Source organism: Leuciscus leuciscus, assembly GCF_965113295.1.
Source record: "Leuciscus leuciscus genome assembly, chromosome: 1".
Taxonomy (NCBI): Eukaryota; Metazoa; Chordata; class Actinopteri; order Cypriniformes; family Leuciscidae; genus Leuciscus; species Leuciscus leuciscus.
Genome location: NC_138725.1, coordinates 23,592,013 through 23,615,533, shown reverse-complemented (window position 1 = coordinate 23,615,533; position 23,521 = coordinate 23,592,013). Strand labels below are relative to the sequence as shown.

The 23,521-nt window shown below is 39.5% G+C and overlaps 1 protein-coding gene and 1 long non-coding RNA gene across 2 annotated transcripts in view; both read right to left on the bottom strand.

Annotated features, from left to right (window-relative positions):
- LOC309514150 (uncharacterized protein) overlaps positions 1 to 16,412 on the bottom strand; it is a gene marked incomplete at its 3' end in the record, with an annotated part of 134,785 nt that extends 118,373 nt beyond the window's left edge. Inside the window, exons 1-2 of the mRNA XM_082190299.1 lie at positions 16,346 to 16,412; positions 4,975 to 5,295 (exon numbers count right to left, since the gene is read on the bottom strand). Of these exons, the coding sequence (XP_082046425.1) occupies positions 4,975 to 5,295; positions 16,346 to 16,406 (382 nt within the window). The 5' untranslated portion in view covers positions 16,407 to 16,412. The remainder of the gene's footprint in view (positions 1 to 4,974; positions 5,296 to 16,345) is intronic.
- Positions 235 to 4,129, bottom strand: LOC309503804. The gene is made up of 4 exons (XR_014207872.1): positions 3,919 to 4,129; positions 3,656 to 3,715; positions 452 to 499; positions 235 to 306 (listed from the first exon to the last, which is right to left on the bottom strand). It is a non-coding gene; the product is annotated as an uncharacterized lncRNA (long non-coding RNA).
- Positions 16,413 to 23,521: the final 7,109 nt, after the last annotated feature.

The following is a 23,521-nucleotide window of genomic DNA, read 5'->3' as shown; positions in this document are numbered from 1 at the left end:
CTGTAAGTTTTTGCTATTTTAAATATTGTTGCAGATTTGCTCAAAACTCACCAGTATTTTATTGTAATATTGCAGGCATCTCTATTTCCTCTGGGTGCTTCGAGTCCTTCCTCCCTGCAAAATAAAAGCATTGACTGACCTCTCGTATGTGTTTTTATCATGATTGCAGATTGTTCCAGATCAGATGAGTGTGAATCATCAGATTGTGTGCGGCTCAAAACTCACCAGCTCTTCTTGCACAGATGATCTGAAGAAGAATCACAGTAGGAGCAGCAAACACTGCGATCTCAACAATAGTCACAATCACTGCAGGAAACATGAGAGGAAGAAGAGAAACTGTACATGACTGAAGTCAAGGGTATTCAACTATCAACAGTTATTGATGAAGCTTTTACAGACTGACTGATAGTTTAATGTTATAAAGCTGTCAGTATAAATGAACATGTCGTACCTCTGTATAATAATCCAGCAGACACACTGACTTCAGTTTCTCCTGGATCTGTGGATCACGTCTGTTAGTTCAGTTCAACACATAATGCATCATATAAACGAAACATCATCATCACTTATACTACAGGGCCGTTGAATGCTTGAATCTGATTGGTTGACGAACGTTCTAAGGTGTGCATTATTTTCAGGGAAATGCACGGCTAAAGTAGTTCCAGGCAGGTCTTGACCGCATTACAGTTCCATATCACTTCGCCTAGTCAACTGTAATAACGGAAAATAGGATACAATTCATAACAAGAAAAAGCATTTCGCCCCGTGCGCTTGATCTGCAATTTTCAATGTCTAGCTTCACAATCAATAGAAACATGCAGTTTAATTAAATAAGTTAAATAAAGTATATAGTATAATCAATAGAAAATTAAACTGAATATAGGCTAAATAAATGGATAGTCCTGCAGCACGGATTTTTATTGCAGATAATATAACAAATAAATAATTATTGATAGGCCTACTTGTTAAAAGGGCTTTGTGTTTCATTTATTTGGCTATAGTCTACTGTCATCTGTCAATAATGGAAAAAAAGAATAAACGAATTAATTAAAACGAATTGAATTAATAAATAAATAATAATATTGACGCACATGCTTTTCTGTCTCATTATTGCAACATCTCTCTCTAATAAATGCATTAATAACTGCATAATGAATGTAATTTGATACTTATGACTGATCATGCCCAAACGCGTGTTCAGCGCGTTCAGTCTGTGTTCAAAGCAAGCGGCAACCTCCCCGTCTCTCTCTTGAAACCAACACGGAAGTGAGTTAAACTGCAATTCATCGACTGGCCGCTTGGGCTGGCTTCAGAAGTGAGTCAAATCTGTATCTCCCCCATGTTAAAATGACCAACTTTACAGCAGAAAAAAACATGTTTACAGCCTAGATCTCTATGTGGCTTTGGTCTATACAGCTAATTTTGCCCTTCATAACAACTGTGAGGGGGGTGAATTTTTTTATAACTCATCCGTTTAGTTGATTAATATTTAAACTTCTGCATAATTAAGGGTGTGGCCACTTGAGTGACAGATGGATTCCCGCTGATGTCATTGCTAGCTGTTTGTCTGCTGTTGTTACTAGCCGTCACTTCACCTCAGCATATTTTAGCTGCTGAACTTGCCATCTCTGCAGTGTTTTGTGCTTTTTTCCGGGATTATTTCATACAATTTAATACACCCATTACTTCGCCCACGGTTTAGGATTCCGTCGTTGTCGTCGAGTATCGTTCGAGAGAACAACCAGCGCTGTATTTCAGTTGTTTTCCTCTGTGATGCACTAATGGATGTCTGACAATTTCGTTGCTTTTTGGAGTTTTCAGATTTTAAAACGTCAATAAGGGCTCGTTCGTTCTGCTCTCACGGAACATATAGATTATAATATGCTTAAGTACCGTGTAACACCCTGCAGGTGTCGGCGCTTTCTCCGTCCATGCAATAAATGCACATCCATGAATGAGCGTGGATTTTCTAGCGCATTTACTTGAACTTCATAGGCAATATATCTATGGTTTAACCCATTTGAGAGGCGGCCAAAATCAGAATTTAAAATGGACTGAATAAGCTCTCTATGAACTTGAGCGATGCCGCGCTGACGGACCATAGACTATAAAAAGAGAGTGACTGACATGTAACGTTAAGCACATAAATCACTGTCACACACACGCTTTCAGAGTAATATTAAGTTACTGCCTAATACATTTTCAACTAGCAGAATAGTACAGAATCATAGCAAGGCTCCTCAGCTCCACTCACGCCCGCCTCTTTGCCTATTTTCTGTTATCCGGGAGTGACGCAAGGCCAAGATGGCGACGGCCGGCTCCGCCTACTTTAGGCTTCAAAAATGCTCTTCAGAAACCTACGGGTGACGTCACGGACACTACGTCCATATTTTTTTACAGTCTATGGTTCAAAGTCGGTGTTTAAAATCTGCTGCAGTCGATGAAAACAGTCAGAGAATGTGTCAGCTAGTCGTGTGTCCCCAGCATTACTCTGCTATCAGCGGCTCAAACCTTCGTTACTAACTCTACCTAACCCTAACTCAGCATTAGTCTGCTATCAGTGGCTCAAACCTTCGTTACTAACTCTACCTAACCCTAACTCAGCATTAGTCTGCTATCAGCGGCTCAAACCTCCGTTACTAACTCTACCTAACCCTAACTCAGCATTAGTCTGCTATCAGCGGCTCAAACCTCCGTTACTAACTCTACCTAACCCTAACTCAGCATTAGTCTGCTATCAGCGGCTCAAACCTTCGTTACTAACTCTACCTAACCCTAACTCAGCATTAGTCTGCTATCAGCGGCTCAAACCTTCGTTACTAACTCTACCTAACCCTAACTCAGCATTAGTCTGCTATCAGCGGCTCAAACCTTCGTTACTAACTCTACCTAACCCTAACTCAGCATTAGTCTGCTATCAGCGGCTCAAACCTCCGTTACTAACTCTACCTAACCCTAACTCAGCATTAGTCTGCTATCAGCGGCTCAAACCTTCGTTACTAACTCTACCTAACCCTAACTCAGCATTAGTCTGCTATCAGTGGCTCAAATCTCCGTTACTAACTCTAAAATGATGTTTTGGAATTAGCAACGGAGGCATGGGATTAGATGCGTAAGAAATTAGTCCTACATACAAGAGCATTTTAATGACAAAAACTTTACAAACGTCTTGAAATACATAATCTGAACAATGTTTCGAGGTGTGGTAACTGTAGTATAAGTGGAATAATTGACTTCAGGCCATTGAATTATTAGAAAAATAACTCCGCTTCGCGTCGTGACCGCATTACCACCTCGGGTGTGCATTATTTTTCTAATAATTCAACGGCCTGTCGTCAATTATTCCTTACATAATACTTGAGCTGCACATCACAGAAATGATGAATATGTGCACGAGTCTGTCATCATTATCTTCTTACTTCAATCTCAAGGTTTCTTTCATAGATATTGAATAGACACTTGCATTTCAAAGTTTGCAGAAACATTGAAATGTTGAATAACTATTTATTGACGGCATCTAAAACTCAACTTTTCCTGTATGAAAACATTGAAATGCACAAATATTGAGGAATCCTTCGAGGTTGATGTGTGTGACAGTGATCATGTGATCATGAACTGTGTGTAGAAGCTGCTGCTGTAGTTCGTTCACACACACCGTGATTCAGAGAGATTGCTGTGGTGTCTGGAGTCAGTGTTGCTGTAGTTGATGTTACAACTATTAAAAACAAGATGGAAATAGTAACATGGGATGAGTTGTGTTTAATAAATCCTCACTATGATTTTATTAATTTATCATAGGAGACTAAAGAGCTTTTTTTGATGATAATATGTGTGATGATAAAGCAGTCTGTGAGAGCCAGTGCAAACCACTGAAGCGAGAGACTGATGATGTGTGACAGTGATCATGTGATCATGAACCTTGTGTAGAAGCTGCTGCTGTAGTTCGGCTTGATGTCTTCTCAGAGTTTGAGCTTCTGACTGGAGTCAGTGTTGTTGAAGCGACTGGAGCTGCAGAAGATGAATGTTCAGACGCATCAGGACATTAACATCATATTTTCATATTGATCATGACATGCAGTTTGTGTTCAATCATCACAGCTTACAGTGGCAGTAGTTGAGAAGAGAGATGTTACTGTATCAGTTATTCCTGGTTTATATGAGAGTGAAACACAGTGAGCTGCTTCCCATAAACCTTCAGCTTTCCTGAATCAATGACATTATTAAGCCTTAGAATTCCTAAAACTGCATACAAATCCTTATAATTCCCAATATTGACGTCCCTCATGGGTCATACATGAAATATTGCATAAATCAGAAGAGTCTATTTTAGCCTAGTATGACCCATAGGAGGTCAATATTGGGGATTATAAGGATTTTTATGCAGTTTATGACTTTGACCTCTAATATTTTATAATTGCCAAACGTATGAAGCCATCAGGAAGAGTAGAGCCAGTGTGTGAAAGTTTTGACAAATCTGTCAGAAAAGAGTGTTTTCTCACCTGAATACTTGACAGTGTATCTGACTGAGGTCTGGAGTTGATTTCTGTGAGTAAGCCGACATCTCCACTCTCTGTTGTTATCTTCATTCAGGAGTGTTGTAGTCAGAGTGATGATACAGCGATATTGATATGATGATGATGATGATGATGATGATATCTGATAACTGGAGTCTGTCTTCAGATCAACACCAGCCTGATTCACCCACAACAGCTCAACTCCCTCAGAACGAACCCGATCATCACAGGAGAATCCAGTATATGAATACAACTGACAGTAGAGAGTCACAGAGCGGCCTGGACTGATCTCAGTCTGTGAGGATGAAGATGATGAAGATGATGATGATGATGATGATGATGATGATGATGAAGACACTGAAACTGAACACAAGACACAAATCACAGACTCTTCAATCATCATCTGAGTTTAAAGGGAGAATCTGCCCTTTTTAAATTGACCACATAATCATAAACTTACCATGAAGAACATGCAGAGAAACACGTGCATCAGGTCCTTGTTTCTGTCCGTTCACATATTGTTGGCAGATGTAAGATCCATAATCTTCTTCTGTGACGTTCTTGATGTTCAGAGAGCAGTCAGACTCCAGACTCAGTCTCTCATGTCTCTCTGTGTCTTTCTTCTTTATCCCTCCAGTAATCAGTTCAACAACTTCTGAATATCTGAATCTGTTAGAGTAGGTCCATGTAGTTGATTTGCAGTCAGAAAGAGTTTTATTACAGGACAGACGAGCATTTTCACCAGAACTGATGAACACATGATCCTCCACTCCACTGATACCTGAAACACAGTATATCTCAGTGATCATTATGATATTAATAAATATAAACCATACCAGCATAAAAACCAGAAGAATCAAATCATACAGTCTTTTTCCGGTGTTTGATAGTTAATGCATTAATAAACATTTATGGATAAACCAAATCAAACGCCTCTTTAAGAAGGAATAAGAAATACCCTGACTTTGAAACAAATGTAAATAATGTAATATCATCATATCTTGAACTCTTGATGTCAGCTTTGTCATAATCATTACTGGACGGCACAGGATTAGTTGATCCTCCTCTTCAACCGTAGAAAATACACTAATAACTGCCCTTAAAAGCTCTTTATCTGTTCTGTGTTTCTCTCTTTCCTTCAAACTCACCCTACTGTGACTTATGCACAGCTAAATACAAAATAACAATTCAAAACCCACAAAGAATATTTGTGGAACAGTTCCCAAAGGAAGGAGCAAAACTCAGGGAAGGTTTGCTGGGATCAGTAGTTCACTCTCCATCCAGACACAGTCGTGATGATACTGTACTTCTGTTCTCTGACCACACAACATCACTTCACTGAGCTGAACACTCGTTGTGTGTTTGATAGTAAGTTTATGATCAATCATGAGCTGAGTTTGGGAAGTAGTTAACAGTGAATTTGATCATGATTAGGGCCCTCTCAAGTAAAGTCATGACAAAATAATGCATTAACAAATCATTTAATACAATATCATTAAACATGCACTAGGAGAATCTATATTTGTTTTCCTTTACACCACCAGTACAACAAAACAAAAGATAAAGGTTATTTGTAGTTCTTTTACTCACAGCGCATTCACTGTGTGCTCATACTATGATCTCCATATCAATATTGTTAAAAGCTCTATATAAATGAAGGTGACTTGACTTGATTTGACAATATGAGCTCATCCCAGATAGAAATGTTGTTGGTCTATGAATGTTTTGAGAGCATTATGTTTTGTTCTTGTAATGTTTTCTGTAGATAATTTTATTTTTGTTACCAGAATGTTCTCCTAAAAGGAAGGATAACACTCTCTAAACATTCTTATACAGTTTTTGTGGGAAGTTTCCCAGCAGACACAGGACTGAACCATCTTTTCCTCATAATTATGTCTCTAGTTTCCTGTTTACACTCAGTGCATTTGGGGTCAATATGACACCTAAAATGTATAGAGTGATTGTATTATTATATATATTTTTTTACATTTTTAATAATACACATATAAAAAATGTTTGGTTTACTTCTCATCTATACATTAATGCTTGGGAGATTTGAATTACTTTTGTGCCTATTTACTGCAAAATACCTCAGCTACACCATTAGCATGCATATGAAATATTACCTTTTTATAAAAAAATATATAATTCATAATTCTTCATCTGCTGGTTAGAAGTTTTTTTGCAGATGACTGACTGCTCTTATAACAGCTTTTGTTATGGATATATATATTTAAACATTTTAAAATACATTAAATCAGTATTTGTTGTTGTTATTTGAGGTCTTTTGAAGATGTCTCTTTTTTTTTGCAATAATGCCACATAAATTTGCAGTAATGACACTAAAAGAAAAGACTTGAATGCAGTTACATATTATTTATTTCAATAATCCAAATGTATAAAATTAACTTTAGAATAAGAAACACAAGTAAATACTTTTTAACTAAAGAAAAGTCGACTGGGTCATATTGACCCCAAAGGACAAATTAGGGTTCGGTCCTGGAGGGCCACTGTTATACTGTTATAGTTGTGTTTTATTTTCTGAGAGTGCAAGCATGATGTTGAATCATCATCATCACATTGTAACATAAATTCAATGCCATTATCATTGATTTTTGGATAAAAAAAACATAAAAAAAAACATTATGGGTGTAAAAGTGATGTTGATTCAATGCAGTAACATTGACACATTAACACTGATTTAACATTGTTTGGATGGTTGCTTGCTATCCGGGACCCTCATCAAACACAGCTAATCAATGTCTCCAGGATTACTAGAAAGCTACAGACAGGAGAGTTTATCAGGGTTGGAGATAAACTCTGCAGGACAGTGGCCCTCCAGGACAGAGTTTGCCCATCCCTGGTTTTCTTTATGAAGCACGTCACCGTTATTGAGATTCACGCGCTGATTCTTGAGGTTTGAGTGTATCTAAGTGAAACAGTAGTTCAAAATGTTTAGTGTTTTTCTATATGTTTTACTCTAATCAATTATATGAAATGAATAACACATGACAGTCTAGAAGAGGTCAGCTGATCAGAGCACTACATGATGACTATATCATTATCATCATCATCAAGTAGATGACATCATCTGATCACATTAGTAGTGGGAATCTAGTAGTAGTAGTATATTTATCAAAGTGATTTTCCTCATTATAGATAAAGTTTAAATACCAACTTTTGGTACATTTATATGGAGAAGAACCATCATGATAGAAATAAAAAAAAATTGAATTGAAAGAAATAAGAAAGCTTTAAGAAATTGAGATTGAGACCAAAAACGCAGCATGTAACTGTTAAAAAACTGACTACACGCTTGTTTATAAGAAAGTTTGGGAATTATTAACTCATTTATGTGTCCAGCGCTGTCACATCACGTCAGGTGTCAAAAGAACGAAAGACTCAGAAGAATCAGACCCGAAGACTCAAGAGATGAACTAATCATTTCTCTTTCCGGTACAGAACCCATAGGATTTTGCGCATGTGCGGTCGACACAAGATGAACGAATCACTCTCTGAGACAACTCAGTAGTCCTGAGTCATCTTAAAGATTTGTTCAAAATAAACGAATCGTTCATGACCGACCCATCACTAGAACACATTTCCTCTTACTGTTCTTGCCATAACACACAGTCCCAAATCTAACCGAAGCAAACTTTAGTCTAAAAGCATAATTAGAATGGAAACGGCACTTTTAAGTTTGACCGTTTACGTTTTCGGTCAAATTGCCTTTTGAATGGGAGTGAATGCAGCACGACTATGCATCAAAAGTCGTTATTTTTAAAACACTAAGAAGGCTCGACGAACTCCAGCATTGAGAACATTGTGTACACAGAGTTTACTAAAATCAAAGATTTTGAACAACTCACTGCAGCTCCGCCGGCATTTTGACAGTCAAAAATAGTTCTTAGGGCTTTTTCTCTCTCTCTCTCACTCTCTCTCTCTCTCTCTCTCTCACTCTCTCACTCTCTCTCTCTCTCTCTCTCTCTCTCTCTCTCTCTCTCTCTCTCTCTCTCTCTCTCTCTCTCTCTCTCTCTCTCTCTCTCTCTCTCTCTTTCTCTCTCTCTCTGTCTGTGCGCATGTGCGGAGTGAGTGTGGGGAGCGTTGAGCGCGGAGTGTTTGAGCGTGTGAGGTACGAGTGATTCCTTACAATTTTTTCTTCTTTTCTATCTTTTTTTCTTCTTTTTTTTTTTGTGTATGTTTTGTTTTGCTTGGTGGGTGACTTTGTTGACCTCGTGAGTGCGGGGCTCTCTGCTCCCAGTGTTTGTACTGGGAGTATGGCGAATTCAGGTGTGCAGAATCTCGGGTTTCTAACGAGACGGCATGCGGTTAAAATTGATTCAGTTTTTGGTGTTGAAGAATGTAGTTTAGCTATAGGTACGTTAATTGGTTACGAGAATATCTTGTCAGCATCGCGGATGAATGGTGCTGTTGTTGTTTTCGTTAAGACAATTGAATTGGCGAATCAACTGGTGGAGACTGGTGTTGATATTCGTGGCATTTTTGCGCAGGTGCTTCCTCTTTCTACACCCTCAAAAAGGGTAACGTTATCTAATGTGCCACCCTTTATTAAGAATGAGGTTTTGGTAGAGATGCTTTCCAGATATGGTAAAATGGTGTCAACAATAAAGATGATCCCAATTGGGGGGAAGTCTTCTCTACTAAAACATGTGGTGTCGTTTAGACGGTATGTCTATATGATTCTAAAAGATAATGTTGAAGAATTGGACTTAACTCTAAATTTTCATCATGAGGATTTTAATTATGTGATTTTCGCCACAACGAACACAATGAAATGTTTTGGTTGAGGAGAAAACGGACATCTTGTACGAGATTGTCCTAGGAAAGTGGATAAAACAAAAAATAAAAGTGCTGAGACAATTGATGATACAACCGCTACGAGTACAATTGCTAGAGAATTGCAGAACGTAACTATAGTTGCGGAAAGGCCGGGAACAAGTGCAGCTTGTGTACCCGCTGCATTAATAGATACGGAAAGGCCGGGAACAAGTGTAGTTTGTGTACCCGCTGCATTAATAGATGCGGAAAAAAATACTAATGAGACGACAACAGTCAAACCAGTTGAAAGTGCAAAATTAGCGGTCTTTGAAGACAAAGAGAATGAAAATCTCGAGAGCAGTCAGACAACAACTCGAAGTCAAACGATTGAGTCGGAAGATGATGACAACAGTGCGGTTGAATCTAGTGAACAGAACGCGATGAATGTAGATAATATTGAGGGTTCTGTGTGTGAATTGGAGGATTATTCTTTTAAAACACAGCAAAAAAGAAAATTAAAGGAACGCTATGCTAATAAACCGATTAAAGGACTTGATGTTCGGGAGGTGAGCCATACTGATACTGAAAGTGACAGTGAGGTCTCTGAATGCAGTATTTCAGATGGTTTACCTCAGAGTGGATTTTCTAGTCGAGTATATAGTGTAGATGACATCAAACAGTTTTTAAAAGTGACAAAAAATGCAAGGAAAGTTAAAATTGAAGAATTTTTTCCAGATATTTTGCAATTTATTGAGAAGGCAAAAACTTTCAGGAGTGAGAGCTGTTTCACCGACCAAGAAGGTTATCGGTTAAAAAAGATACTTGCCAGACTAAATGCTCAATCAGAACTCAGTGAAAATAGTCAAAATGGTTAAGGGTTGTTGTACTTCGTGTTTATTTTCTTGGTTAAAGTGGGGGGTGCTTCTTTTCCTATTTATGGGAGTAGTAAATTTTGCCTCCTTAAATGTTAATGGAGCAAGAGAAAGTAGGAAAAGAGCACAGTTGTTTGAGTTAATGACACAGAAGAAGATTGATGTTTTGTTCATGCAAGAAACACATAGTGATTTATCAAATGTTTCAGATTGGGCTATGGAGTTTGATGGGCTATCAGTTTTAAGTCATTCTACCTCAGTGAGCGGTGGGGTTGCTATTTTGTTTTCGAAAAGTTTTATACCTGTATCTTATAAAGTTGATGAAATAATTAAAGGTAGACTTTTAATGGTCAAAGCTTTTTATGAAAAAATTTTTCTTTTGTATTAATTTGTGTTTATGTTCCAAACGCTGCAATTGAAAGAATGCTTTTTTTAAACACTCTGTGCAAAGTTTTAAGTGATTGTGATTCAGAGAGTTTGTTATTATTGGGGGGAGATTTTAATTGTGCTGAAAATGTTTTAGATAGGAATCATGTTGAGCCACATATGCAGTCTCGTAGGAGGTTAGTTCAGTTAATGAAATCTCATGATATTATTGATATCTGGAGATATTTTCATTATACACAAAGACAGTATACTTGGGTACGCATATGAAAATAATTTATCATTGGCAAGATTAGATCGTTTTTATGGTTTCAAGCATCAATTGAATTTTTTTAAAAATTGTTCAATATGTCCAGTTGGATTTTCTGATCACAGCTTGGTAAAATGTGAGATGTTTGTTGATTGTGTAAAGCCGAAAAGCGCCTATTGGCATTTTAATAGTGCATTGTTATGTGATAAGCACTTTATTGATGTTTTTAAGTTTTTTTGGGTTAATGCACAATCCATGAAGTCTTCTTTCCAAACTTTACAGCAGTGGTGGGAGTTTGTAAAGGCCCAAATTAAACAATTATGTCAACAATATACTCTCAACGTCACACGAGATAGAATTGGGTCCATAAGAAAGCTAGAAGAAGATTTAGTTAAACTCCAAGAACTATTTGAGTTGACAAAAAATGGAACTCATTTAGAGTCTTTTAAAAAAAAGAAAACCTCTTTGACTGAATTGCTAGATTTATCTACACAGGGTGCTATAATTAGATCACGTTTTCAGAGTATTGAATCTATGGATGCACCTTCAAAAATTCTTTTTTAACATGGAGAGGAAAAATGGGCAAAATAGATTTATTCATGCTCTGCGCTCAGAAACGGGAGTCCTTTTGCGTAATCCTTTAGAGATCCGGAATAGAGCGGTACAATTTTATGAGGATTTATATAAGAGTGAATTGTTGGGTACACAGGGCCTGAATAATGTTTTTCTTGAAAATATGCCGCAAGTGTCTGAAGAGGCTAATACCGGTATTAACAAAGCACTGTCGATGGAAGAACTGGAGAGAGCTCTTAAAAGTATGGAAAACGGAAAACCGCCCGGGATTGATGGTATTTCTATAGATTTTTATAAAGTCTTTTGGGCAGAGGTAGGTCCAGATCTACTAGAAGTTCTTAATCAGAGTTTAATTGATGGACAGTTGCCAAAAAGCTGCCGTAGAGCAATCATTACTTTGCTCCCGAAAAAGGGAGATTTAAGTGAGATTAAGAATTGGAGGCCTGTGAGTTTGTTGTGCAACGACTATAAAATACTTTCGAAAGCCTTGGCGAATAGATTAGGAGAAGTTTTAGATCAAATTATTCATTCAGATCAGACATATTGTGTGCCTGGTAGGAAAATCTTTGATAACATTTCTTTTATAAGAGATATGTTGGATAATGGCAAGACTTTTTCAGATTTTGGTTTAATTTCAGTCGATCAAGAAAAAGCTTTTGATAGAGTCGAGCACAGTTACTTGTGGAGTGGTTTTGAAGCTTTCGGTTTTAGTCCTAGTTTTACATCGATGATTAAAGCTTTGTATTGTGACGTTGAGAGTATGTTGAAATTAAATGGTGACTTATGCTCTCCTTTTAAGGTTTTAAGAGGGGTAAGACAAGGCTGTGCACTATCTGGCATGCTTTATACGTTAGCCTTAGAACCTCTTTTGAATAAGTTAAGAGCAGAGATGTCAGGTGTGGTTATGCCAAATTCCACCCATACTGTTAAATTATCAGCTTACGCTGATGATGTGGTGGTAGTAATTAAAGATCAAAATGATGTGAACATGATGTTGCGATTATTGGAAGAGTTTAAAAGTGTTTCTTCTGCAAAAGTGAATTGGCAAAAAAGTGAAGCCATAAGTGTTGGGAGTTGGTTACGTGGTGAGCCCATTCTTCCAGCTGGTCTGAAATGGACCAGGGATGGTTTTAAATACTTGGGAGTGTTTTTGGGAAATGAGAATGTTGTTAAGAAAAATTTTGAGGATGTTATTGAAAAGGTAAAAGGGCGCTTACATAAGTGGAAGTTTTTACTCCCAAAAATGTCTTATAAGGGGCAAATATTGATAATTAACAATTTGGTTGCCTCCGCTCTCTGGCATCGTTTGATTTGTGTAGACCCCCCAGCAGACTTTTTAAGCAAGATCCAGTCAATCCTAATAGACTTTTTCTGGGATAACCCTAAAACCGTATTCTGGACAAATGTGGGCAAAATAATGTTGATTTATTTTTTAAAAATACTTCCCTTGATCTGAGCGGTACAAGACTTGGCCACTTTTCCTAAGTTTGCCTCCTGAACACACACAATTTGTTTTTGACTCAATTCTACAATGTTAAGTGGGTGAAAAAAAAAAAATCCTTAATCTTGTATTTGGGTCAAAAATGGGCACCCATAGAAATGAATGGGAAAAAGTGAAAGTGAAAGTGACAGTGACAGTGAAGGTGAAAGTGAAAGTGAAAGTAATGTAATTTAGAGCAAAAACTGTAATTTAGAGCATTCTTCTTGTTTTTTTTGTAAAAATAAATCAATAGATCCAATACAATGCATATCTAACATACACACAAATGAAGGGCTGATCCTGTACAACATTCTCATCATGCCAAAAACTCACACTCAAAAAAATAAGCATAATTTACATAGAAAATATGGTACTTTTTGAAGTAAATAAATTCAAAAATACCCCCAAAATAAAAAAAAAACACACCATAAATGGATAGACAAAATTTTATCGAAGACAGTGATATAACATTTATAATAAATAAAAAATAGGGTCACATCTGAGTCCTCTGTGCCCACATTTGTCCACAATTACAGAATTAAGGGCTATAAAGTGAATACAGTTTGAGGGCTACGCTATATTGGGTGCCGAAACATGTGCTGTACCTTTCTAAGGATGAAGGAGGTCATGGACTAGTACATTTGCAGAGTCGAATAGCAGCTTTCCGAATTCAATTCATACAAAGACTTTTAAAGGACTCAAATGCAAACTGGACGATTGTAGCTTTCTCTTTACTGAGAGAGTTTGAAGGACTGGGGCTGGATAAAGCCTTATTTTGGATGGCTCCTCAAAAGCTAAAACTCTCCAAGTTTCCTGTTTTTTATCGGAATCTTTTTAAAGTCTGGGCTTTCTTCGAAGTACCAAAGAGAAGGACTGTAAATTCCTTGTACTGGTTGCTGCAAGAGCCATTAATTTTTGGCTCACGCTTGGATTTGTCCAATGAACTGGGTTACTCTGTGACAGAAGAGAATCTTATCAACTCTGGAATTTTAACTATTGGACATGTACAACGGATAGCAGGAGCGGATTTTAAAGATGTGAATTCAATGACTGGACAGCTGGGGGTGAGGTCTACCCGTTTGGTTGCCAGAGTACTTGACAAATGGAGGTCAGCCCTTTCTGAAAAAGAGTTGAAATTGTTAACAGATTATTTTTGGGGGTTTATTAACCCGGATTGTAATGATCCATTTCCCAATTTGTATCTAACTCCCTTGATGGGCGATTGTGAGAGCACTTTTTTAAAAGTCAAAGATTTGATTGTAATAGGCATAGATTGTGCATCTGGAAAGGAGTGTTAAAAGATTTGTGTCAAAGTGTTTAATAAGAAGGCTTTGGATAAAAGAATTGACACGCCATGGCGTAATGTACTTAAATTAGAAGAGGATGAAAAGCCTGAGTGGAGAGTGTTTTATAAGTCACCATTGCCCAAGAGAATTGGGGACTTGCAATGGAGATTGTTATATGGGGCTATTGCTGTGAACGCTTTTGTGTCTGTAATTAATCCTGATGTTGATCAGAATTGTCCTTTCTGTTTACAAAGGGAAACTGTATTTCATGCATTCATGCAGTGTTCAAGGTTGAAACCGTTATTCATTGTTTTAAACAACATCTTTAATTGTTTTAATGAAGACGTTTATTTGCGGTTTCAAATATTCCCAGAGCCGCAAGTATCAATGTCAGGTGTTTAATTTTATTTTGGGTCAGGCGAAGATGGCGATTTATATTACAAGAAAGGAGAAAGTTGATCAAGGTGTATGTAATAGTTTAGAAGCTGTGTTTGGTAATTCTGTGAAATCTAGAATCCTAATAGATTTTAATTATTATAAAGTAATGGATGACCTTATAAAGTTTGAAATAATTTGGTGTTGTAAAGGGATATTGTGCGAAATTGTTAATGATGAATTATTCTTTCTTATTTAAAACAAAGTTTGTTTGTTTTTAATGATTGATGTTTGTTTTAAATGTTGATTATTGATGGTTTGTTTATTGTAATTAAAGGTGTTTAAAAATCAAATCTCTCTCACTCTCTCTCTCTCACTCTCTCTCTCTCTCTCTCTCTCTCTCTCTTTCTCTCTCTCTCTCTCTCTCTCTCTCTCTCTCTCTCCACTCTCTCTCTCTCTCTCTCTCTCTCTCTCTCTCTCTTTCTCTCTCTCTCTCTCTCTCTCTCTCTCTGTCTCTCTCTCTCTCTCTTTACTTCCTCTTTTATTTCTCCCTCTCTCTCTCTCTCTCTCTCTCTCTCTCTCTCTCTCTCTCTCTCTCAGGAAACATGTACATGCTGGCTAAGATTAATGGTATAAGTTATAATCATCTCATGCAAATTTTGTTACTATTTTAAGTAAAACCATATTTTGTCATTAAACCTTTTCAATTACAAATAATGTTCTAAACAGTTTTGATTTGGTATTGACTTTGAAGTGCTACATATTGCAATACAATATCATCCCTCTCTATAGCAACGCTCTCCCACATATTAATCTATTGTAACTGCGCTTATTTCTGTCGTTGGTATAAGTAGCAGTGGGTGGAATAGACAAGAAATGTACAGTTTTCTACCATCTTGCTGACAACTTTTCTTTAGTCATTCGGCAGTCTTGCAGCTTGAACCTCTGCAGGAAATCCACCCTTACGCCCGTTTCACACATACTCCATTTGCAGTGCGTAGTGCTTTCACATATGCATACAGTAACTGATCCGCGGCTGAACCACAAACACAAGTTTTGTCAGCATTGCGATTCTCTTTGTACACATATACACTCTTTAATAGACGTTTAAACACAATTTAAACAACGTATTATTCAATGCTACTTTATATATATATATATATATATATATAAAGTTGCTCAAGCAAGTGGTAAAATATTAACCATGTAGCCTACTTATATTAAAGTCACAAACATTTTAAATTAAAACTTAAAATTGACAAAAACAGCCGACTCATGCCTTTTCTTTTCTTTTGCATTTAAATTTTAATACAATAAATCTTGCATGTCACAAAGAACTTGTTTTTCCACCTCCACGAATGAGATGATTTATGGTGAGATTACTACATTTTATTTAATTAAATGCATTTATGGTGAGATTATTATTTTCATGTCAATCTGTGTTCATTTTGACTCATTTTAATTCAGCGCGTGCAGCACAGCAAAATTAGACTCTGTGCGAAAACGATCGCTACCTCGAACGGATCGCCGGACCGCATCCACATGAAGTTTGAAAGCTCTAACCTGTTAACATGGGTGTGGAAAAAAATATGCACACGGAGTATGTGTGAGACGGGCATTACACTCTTAATATGAAGATAATTCTTCATCATCAGATGTTTGAGTGACACTATGTCCAGTATCAGGAATAATACAGGATGATCTTTGTGTATCAATACACAACTCTGAGATCACAACGTGAATGTGTGCAAGAATAAACTGAGCATGTTCAAATGAACTCTTTCCAGACTAATTCCACTAAATGTCTTTAGAGAAAATACAGATTTCTTTACCTGTGAGAAGTGAAGAGAGAATGATCAGTCCCAGCAGACACAGATCACACTTATCAGCCATTTTGTGTTTCTGTCAGTCTTTCTCTTCATTATATATAGTTACAGCTCTTCCTTTAAACATCCTCAGCTCCTCCTCTGGTTGGTAACTTCCTCTGATCTCATCAGTGTTTAGTCCTGACTCTATGACACAGCTGAAGAAGCGATCAGAAAGATCTCTGGTGTAAAACTGTGTTGACTTTGAAAAGCTCTGGATCAGAAAGTGAGCTGAACTGTACAGTGGCGTCCAGAAACCAACCAAGTCCATAAAGAAGTGTTATGTTTGACACTGAACAAAGTGCTTTGAATGAACAGATCCACACAAATCAATACAAACATATATTTATCCTCTCATTAGCTATGTTTCCATCACCCCTGTTTTTATGCATATTTTGAAGTATCGCATCCGAAGCGAGTGATGGAAACGCAAAATGTATAAACTTTAAGTTTGGATGGAAGCCCAGCTATTGTAGCTACTGATTATTTGTCAGAGAAAACAAATTCAACATAATGAAATATAGTTATTTTTAAGTGACCCAATACAGTGTCCTCAGGGTCATTTTATTTTTTTATTTTATTTTTTTTATTGACACTTTTTTTTCCATCACATCACTAACACATTGTGTGCTATATGTGTGTGTGTACCATGAAGCTTTTATTAGGCTACTAAGTTTGTGCTTGTGAAACCACAAATTCACAACCTCCAGAAGTGTTTCACTGACAGATGCGTCAAGATCACACTTCATCTATATATACACAGCAAAAACTCCAGTGTTAAATTAACTCTCCTGGGAATTTATCTTAGACCACACTCAAAAGTGTTAAAATAAGGGTACATTAAAAAGTCAAGGGCCCAACTAAAGCAAACACTGATCACCATAACGGTGTGATTTTCTCCTTCAGTGATTCTGCTTGTTAACATCAGGTGTCAAGTTTTTGAAAACGGTCTCCTCGTAAATAATCAAAATGTCTAAAATGGGAAAGCTATCCCCGGTGTGTCAAAATGGGTTCTGGACATGATGACATGAGGTTACTCGCTCCAATTCGCTCACAGACCACCCCGCTTTGCGGGTAAAGTCAATGCTTCAGTGAAGAGCAACGTGGCTCACGTCCTCCGCACTGAAGTACTGAGCTTACTGGCGAAAATGTCCCCATCACTTTTTGCCAGGGTCCATTTTGTCCCCACCACTTTTTAGTATCAATACAAATAAATAAAACATCTCCAGTTAACTAGCAGAGCATTCATTTAGTTCGTCTGTTAAATAAGAGGCGATCTAGCGCTAAAATGTGTTGCTATGAAATCAAGTGAACAAAGTGCTTGTTGCCGCTGATATCAGTGGAGCGGATACAGTGTGTTCTCTTGTGGCTCGCGCACAGTCTTCACACTGACCCGCGCTTCAATCTATCACTTAACGCCGTTCCGGAGACTAGGGGTGTCGAAATTAATCGTTTCTACGATGCATCGCGATGCAGACGAGGACGATTCGGTATCGGTTCAGTAATAGACCATAACCGATTATAATGTACTGACGCTTTTCTGACGTCATTTGTCGTGTACGTGCTTTGTCGTGGTAGCATACAGTGGCAGAGGGAGACGAGACGCGAGTGCAAGTAATTAAAAATGATCCAACTACTTTAAAAGCCTACATCTGGGCACATTTCGGCTTTTATGAACAACCTGGTAAGCACGACCTGCAGAAGACACGCTGTCAGGTTTGTGCAGGTTGCTGAAGGCGAGGGAACAGAATTTCAATGCAGCTGGTTTATTCACAAACTCCGGTTACAGGAAAATACAGGAACTCAGCAACACACAACCATACAAAGACGAGAACCGACCAACACTGAGGGAAAACACAGGGCTTAAATACACTGGGGCTAACAGGATAATTAACAAGACACAGGTGATGGGAATTTCTAATTAAACAGACAGGGAAAAACTAACAGGATTAAACCAAAAAAAAAAAAATCACAAAAGACAGGGGAAAACTAGATCACAAAACTAAATCAAAACATAGAAACGTGACAGTACCCCCCCCTCCCCAAAGGCGCGTCCTCGCGCCGTATAACATCCAAAGGGGTGGGAGGGTGGGCATCCTGAACTCCAGGACGGTCCAGGCGGAGCAGGCTGTGGGCGTGGCCAGGGCAGAGCTGTCGGACCCTCGGGTGTCCAGGGCGGTGGTGACCCTTCGGGTGGCCATGGTGGAGATGACCCTTTGGGTGGCCATGGTGGTGCTGACCCTTCGGGTGGCCATGGCGGTGCTGACCCTTCGGGTGGCCATGGCGGTGCTGACCCTTCGGGTGGCCATGGCGGAGATGATCCTTCGGGTGGCCATGGCGGAGATGTTTTTTCAGGTGGCCATGGTGGTACTGGGAACCGCGTCGGAGAGCCTTCCGCTGTCCCCCTAGCAGGTATACTGCGCCCCCCCAAAATTTTAATGGGGAAATTGACAGAAAAGGGGGGGTCTGGCAGCAAAGAGAGTCTTGGGCTGGGCAGGACCAGCGGTGAAGAGGGCTTTGAGCTGGACAGGACCAGTGGCGAAGAGGGCTCTGAGCTGGACAGGACCAGCGGCGAAGAGGGCTCTGAGCTGGACGGAACCAGCTGCGAAGAGGGCTCTGAGCTGGACGGAACCAGCGGCGAAGAGGGCTCTGAGCTGGACGGAACCAGCGGCGAAGAGGGCTCTGAGCTGGACGGAACCAGCGGCGAAGAGGGCTCTGAGCTGGACGGAACCAGCGGCGAAGAGGGCTCTGGTGCAGGATCAACGGGCTCTGGCGCAGGATCAACGGGCTCTGGCGCAGGATCAACGGGCTCTGGCGCAGGATCAACGGGCTCTGGCGCAGGATCAACGGGCTCTGGGCTGAGTTCATGGGCTGTAGCTGATGTGTGTGCTGCCCACACACACAAAACAGCCATGGACACCACAATGAGCGTTGTGTCTTCCAGAGCAGACTCAAGTGCGGCGTGCTCAGTCTCTGGCGGGCAGGCGATTGGCTCCGGTTCTGGCGAACAGGCGACGGCCTCTGGCTCTTGCTCGAAGACTGGCTCGGGCTCTTGCTCGAAGACTGGTTCTGGCTCTGGCTCTTGTGGACAGGCGACGGGTACAGGACATACTGGACTCGGAACTGGCTGGAGTGGAAGATCTTCCACCACGAATTTGGATCCACACACCCATAGCGTGTGATCCACGAACTCAAGGAAAGTGAGAGAGAGATCTTTTACCAGAAGTATCTGGGCAAGAGGGTCTTTCAATCCACCCCAAAAACTCTGTTTAAGTTCCTCTTCATCCCATGTCACATCATCATAAAGAACCAAGTAAAGCCCCGCATATTCCTCAAGTGAGCGCTCATATTGAAAGAGGATAGGTGTTTCCATGGGGTTCACCTTTTTCTTCTTATTTCTCACCTTTCTCATCTTTTCTTTTCTTTTCTTTTTAAAGGTCGGTTCTTCTGTCAGGTTTGTGCAGGTTGCTGAAGGCGAGGGAACAGCATTTCAATGCAGCTGGTTTATTCACAAACTCCGGTTACAGGAACTCAGGAACACACAACCATACAAAGACGAGAACCGACCAACACTGAGGGAAAACACAGGGCTTAAATACACTGGGGCTAACAGGATAATTAACAAGACACAGGTGATGGGAATTTCTAATTAAACAGACAGGGAAAAACTAACAGGATTAAACCAAAAATCACAAAATACAGGGGAAAACTAGATCACAAAACTAAACCAAAACATAGAAACGTGACAGACGCACTGTGTGCGCTCATGTCATGCACAAATATACTATGCAGGAGGTAATACCACTAACTTGATAAACCACGATTTTTACCCCGAGCTGTTAACGCCTGGCAGAGTCTGACTGCTTTAGAGTCAGCGGATGAGCTCCAACGCCGAATCCGCAGCCAAAAACAAATCATCCACCCGCCCCAATCATTTTCTCTGATTTAAGTATCCGCACCCGATGGTCAAATTACAATTATTCTGTGTTGTTACGTGTGATTATAAATGGATGATCGTCACCTTCAACAGCAGATTCGGCCATGGTTGATGCGCGCATCTTTAATGGTAACATAATACACTGATTAATTGTATTGATTAATTAATTTGTATTAATTGTATTAATTGAGGATGCAGTGCATCGTGATATCGAATTGAACTGAATCGATGACATGATAATCGTAATCGAACCAGTGTAGGTTCACACCCCTAGCGGAGACTCTCTATTCGTTCTGGTAAAATCACAAAACAAAATGCACACAAACGCGTCCGTGCTTAATATACAACCAGTGATGAACATATTCGGTTTTGATGAAAAAAACAACAAACATACGAATGCGGATTAGAACCCGTAATGCTTGTCAGAGAAGAGTAGAGACGCACGATTAATCGTTAAAAGATCCCGATTTCGATTCAACCCCCCACGCGATCTTAATCTTGCATTTCTACGATTCTGCCAATGATATTCAACGAGATAATGCGCCATAACTCAGAGCGGGCGCGATGATGCCTTGACGTCTCATTGGGTATTGCGAGAGCCAGATGTGCTTGTGCTAGATGCATTAATCTCCTGAAATGAGATGATTAAAAACAAAACTGCTCAATCACAAAGTACCAGCGGCCAGACGAAACAAACGTCTAGAAAAGCAACGCAATTCAACACAACACCATACCCATCAAACTCCCTCAGGCTCAAAGAAATTACAGATGCAATAGCATTTCACCTGGCAAAAGATATGGCTCCCGTGACCACTGTTGAAAAAGATGGCTTTAAAAAACTGATTAAAACCCTTGATAAGCGCTATTGCATGCCCTCTCATAATTATTTTTCACATGTTGCAATACCTGCTCTGTACAACAAGTGTCGTGAAGCAATTGAAACGGAACTGCGAGATGTACAGTATTTTGCAGCAACTTCAGATTTATGGTCCAGCAGAGCAAAGTTATACATGAGCATAACGATTCATTTCATTATTCATGATTTTTAGTTGAAAAGTCGGTGCCCACAGACTGGGTTTTTTCCATGAGTCTGCTTACAGACTGGAGGTTGAACAGCTGGCTGAAAACACTCAAAACAGTGTAGATGATCGTGGACTTTAGGAGAAACCCCCTGCACTCCCTGTTCAACCTGTCAGAGGATACAAGTATCCTCTGCAGTCACTGAATCCTCTGCACTTCTAGAACTGTCTGGTTCAGCTCAGCTATCAGATCTCAGAAGACTACAGTGGATAGTCTGCTGAGCGAATCACTGGTACACCCTTCCCCACTCTCCAAGAACTGTACTCATCCAGAGTGAGTAAAGAGCTGGCAGAATCACCCTGGACCCCTCACACCCAGGGGTCACATTTTTGGGATTAACTCTTTCCCTGCCATTACCATAAATTTCCGTGATTTATGAGACTTATGCTGCGTCCCAACTCGCCTACTTATACTACGCCCTTAAAAGTATGTACTCCTTTTGTGAAGAAAAAGTACATACTTTTGAGTGTGTAGCAAAAGAGTAGACCAGCGCCACTTCCTCTTTGAACTGTTGTCGTCTGGTCGGCTCTACAGAGCTCTGAGCACCAGAACGGCCAGGAACAGGAACAGTTTCTTCCCTCAGGCAATCCACCTCATGAACAGTTAATGCCTGCACTTAGCAATAAACATGTGCAATATTTAAACACTATTTATACATTTATTTATTTAATACACCAGGCTTCTACATTTACATTTACATTTCCTTGTACATTGTGTTTTTTTTTTATTATTTAAATCTATTTTTTGTGTATTGTGTATCTGTGTACTAATTCTATTTTTATTATTTTTATTATCTGTGTCCTGTCACTGTTATTCTGTTTGTACTGTGGAAGCTTCTGTCACCAAAAACAATTCCTTGTATGTGCAAACATACCTGTCAATAAAGCTCTTTCTGATTCTGACAATAAACTGTACAAGACATGTATCAAAATGTCATAGACTGACATATCTATATAAAGAGCTTTTTTGTAGATAATATTTGTGATGATAAACCAGTCTGTGTGAGCCAGTCCAGTGGATCTCGCGGTCCAGAGTTGAGGACAACTCGCGATCCTATAGCAGGATAGGCGCATACTCGCACACGCTTAGAGCTTGTGTTAATCGCACGTAGAAAAGGAAGTTAAGGAACGACCTCGATCCATTAGGAAACGCCACATGGGTCGCTGCATTAGGTAGGCTATAGCGTTGCAGTCAGACTAAATTCAGTTATATTTAGACTTTATATTTAGACTATAGACTTTATTCACGAGTTCACACATTACTTGCGGGTGCAAAAGTGATGTTTATTCAATGCATTTAACATTGACACCAGGGTTCTCAAGTCTCACGCATTGGCCGTGAGACACACGCAATTCAACCAGTTCACACGCTCACACGCCACACCATGTATTTCTCACGCTGAAAAGGCAATGCCAACCAAGTTGTCCTGCAAGCTTTATAACGTTGTGTACGAGGCGCACGCACACAAAGTGTGCACGCACACGCACCGTACGTTCGTTACTAGGTAACCAACAACATCGCGCGAACGCGCTGGGTTTATGCTGGTGTAATGCACATAGACAGTATATAAACTGGACACAGCGACCCCATTGGATTCAACGGAGACAAGTGAAGTCAAATAGAAGCACCAACTTCCTGATGGTCGAGCGTACTGCGCAGACTCAAACTGAGCTTGATGACATAGATGTGACGTGAGCAACCCGTCTATCTACTAGTAGCTGTGCCGAGAGAAATCTGAATCATTCCCTTCCGAAACTTGCAGAGACGGAGAGTGTGAGTAGGAGGTGTCCATGAGCTAGAAGCAGGAGAAACTTTTGCCAAGTATTCTGATTAATTACTTTGTCATTTTGCCTCCACGTCCCCCCGATTGCGCGCGAGCTTCTCCTCCTGTCCATACGGTAATCTCTCTACTGTGCGACAGAGAGTCGAGTGGTTATGACGCAATCGTTAGCCTATTTTTACAAAAACTGCTTCTACGGGGCCATAACGTAAGATACAAGGTAATGGAGCCTTTTATACATTTTCGTGTTTCTTTAGAAATAAATAATGGACAAATGGAGTCTTTAAACGCCTCAGATGTAAAGTTATTCGCTGTCAAAGTGACGCCAAAATGAATGGGAGTCAAT